At 46.2% G+C, this 2,922-nt stretch overlaps 1 protein-coding gene across 1 annotated transcript in view; it reads left to right on the top strand.

The window, feature by feature from the left end:
- DNAJC18 (DnaJ heat shock protein family (Hsp40) member C18) overlaps positions 1 to 2,922 on the top strand; it is a 43,331-nt gene that overhangs the window by 20,801 nt on the left and 19,608 nt on the right. The window contains exon 6 of the mRNA XM_023514636.1: positions 1,352 to 1,461. Within this exon, the coding sequence (XP_023370404.1) occupies positions 1,352 to 1,461 (110 nt within the window). The remainder of the gene's footprint in view (positions 1 to 1,351; positions 1,462 to 2,922) is intronic.

Genomic DNA, 2,922 nt, shown 5'->3' on the forward strand with positions numbered 1-2,922 from the left:
CCTGTGGTCCCAGCTACTTGGGAGGCGGAGGCAGGAGACTCGCTTGAGCCCAGGAGCTGGAGGTTGCTGTGAGCTGTAATGCCACGGTACTCTGCCCAGGGGGACAGCTTGAGGCTCTGTCTCAAAAAAAATAAAATAAAATAAAATAAAATAACAAAATTCCTATTTTTGTTATTACAAAATAGCAGTCAGAAAGATAAGAGTTACAAAAGTGTCCCCCAGCAAGTTGGAAGTTGAGATAATTCAATGCCCAAGAAGTAAATTAAATTCTCTGAGTAGCTATTAAAAGATACCAGTGATGGGGGCAGCGCCTGTGGCTCAGAGGAGTAAGCACTGGCCCCATATGCCAGAGGTGGCGGGTTCAAACCCAGCCCCGCCCCCAAACCCCCCCAAAAAAGATAACCAGTGATAGCCAGCACTGTGGCTCACACCTGTAATCCTAGCATTCTGGGAAGCTGAGGCGGGTGGATTCCTTGAGCTCATGAGTTAGAGACCAGACTGAACAAAATCAAGACCCTGTCTCTACTAAAAACAGAAAAACTGAGACAAGAGGATTGCTTAAGCCCAAGAGTTGGAGGTTGCTGTGAGCTATCATGCCGTGGCACTCTACCCAGGGCAACAACTTGAAACTCTGCCTCAAAAAAAAAAAAAATAGCAGTGACACAATCTGATATTGGGTATGGAAGCAGACATGAGCATGCTAAATAGGATTCCTGGCCCAAATGTTCTCTCTCTTAGCCTTTTATGATTCTCTTGCTCACTAGCTGCAAAGGACTATTTAAATCAGTGGTTCTCAACCTTCCTAATGCCGCGACCCTTTAATACAGTTCCTGTGGGTCTCAACCTGCAGGTTGAGAACTGCTGATTTAAATGAAGTCAGGAGAGCTAAGCATATTCAATCTCCAGCTGGTTCATTTGGTTTACCTACTGTCTTATTTTTCTTTTCTTTTCTTTTCTTTTTTTTTTTTGAGATAGAGTCTCATTTTGTTGCCCTTCTAGAATGCTATGCTGTCGCAGCTCACAGCAACCTCAAACTCTTGCCTTAGCCTCCCAAGTAGCTGGGACTACAGGTGCCTGCCATACCTGGCTATTTTTAGAGATGGGGTCTCACTCTTGCTGAGGGTGGTCTGGAACCCGTGAGCTCAGGCAATCTACCCACCTCTGCCTCCCAGAGTGCTAGGATTATAGGCATGAGACACCACGCCCAGCCCTCTACTGTCTTATTTTTCTAGGTGAAATAGGCCAATACTCTATCCTTAACAAACTTAGTTGGAAGTAAGGGTCTTGAAAAGGCAAGGAAGGAATGTTTGCCATATTCCATGCTAAGTATTTGTTTTTCTTTTCTTTCCAGGAAATATTCATATGTTTTCAAATGTGACAGATGATACTCGCTATTACCGCCGGCGGCACCGACATGAGAGGACGCAGACACGGAAGGAAGAGGAAGAAGATAAACCTCAGGTGTCTAAGGAGGAAAGGAGAGTTGCTGCTCATAAACAGTTGTAGTGAGGCTATCTTTATAGTGTATGATCAAGTTGTAGAAGTTAATCTGGAGATATGTTGTTAAAATGTGCTTTAGGAGGCTCGGCACCTATAACTCAGTGGCTACGGTGCCAGCCACATACACTGGGGGCTGATGGATTCTGAACCTGGCCAGAACTTGGCAAACTACAATAGCAACTATAAAAAAATAGCTGGGTGTTAAGGTGGACACCTATAGTCCCAGTTACTTGGGAGGCTGAGGCAAGAGAATCGCTTAAACCCTAGAGTTTGAGGTTGCTGTGAGCTGTGATGCCACCTCACTCTGCCAAGGGTGACTTATTAAGACTCTGTCTCAAAAAAAAAAAAAAAATGTTCTTTAGGAAAGCAGAGGCAACAGTGAGAAGAGCTGGATAACTGGCTATTTCCTTCCCCTGTATGTCCTGAGGCTATCCCAGGATCACAGTTTCCCCATTGGGCTGTCTTGATCAAGATTTTCTTGACTGCAGAAAATAAACCCCCCCTACAAAACACTCAGAACTAAACGATGCTTGAGGTTAAGGGATCAAGGGAGTCTTATGAAGCTCAAGGGCAAGAAGCATAGCTGGGCCTCAGATGGATAGGAACCAGGACCTGGGATGCCATCAGGCTCCCAGGCAGCTGCGTTCTCCATTAATATTTTGGGCCAGATTGTTTTCAGTATTTATTTATTTTTGAGATAGAGTCTCACTCTATCACCCTGGGTAGAGTGGTGTGGCATCATAGCTCATACAACCTCAAACTTTTGGGTTCAAGTGATCCTCTTGCCTCAATTTTTCATTTTTAGTAGAGATGGGGGTCTTGCTTATGCTCAAGCTGGTCTTGAACTCTTGAATTTAAGCAATCCACCCACCTCCGCTTTCTAGAGTGCTAGGATTACAGGCGTGAGCCACCATGCCTGGCTGTTTCCAGTTTTTCCACTATTCTTTGCCCATGGTTGGTTTTTTTGGGGGGTTTGGGGGTTTTTTTTGAGACACAGCCTCAAGCTGTTGCCCTGAGTAGAGTGCTGTGACATCATAGCTCACAGCAACCTCCAACTCCTGAGCTCAAGCGATTCTCCTACCTCCGCCTCCCAAGTAGCTGGGACTACAGGTGCCCGCCACAACACCGGGCTATTTTTTGGTTGTATCTGTCATTGATGTTTGGTGGGCCCGGGCTGAATTCGAACCCGCTGGCTCAGGTGTATGTGGCTGGCGCCTTAGCCGCTTGGCCACAGGCGCTTTGCCCATGGTTGGTTTTTTCTAAGCAGCTTGACCTGTTCTACTTCCCCTTACAGATGGTTAGGCCACAGTGTCTGGGAGTATGAGTCCTTTCTCAAAGTGACAACCTAGCAGTGAAGGGTGATAAATCTCAGCCTCAAATTTCTAGGACAGGGCTCGGCGCCTGTGGCTCAACCGGCTAAGG

This window comes from Otolemur garnettii, unplaced genomic scaffold (genome assembly GCF_000181295.1).
Source record: "Otolemur garnettii isolate 467f Iridium unplaced genomic scaffold, OtoGar3 scaffold00003, whole genome shotgun sequence".
Lineage (NCBI taxonomy): Eukaryota > Metazoa > Chordata > Mammalia > Primates > Galagidae > Otolemur > Otolemur garnettii.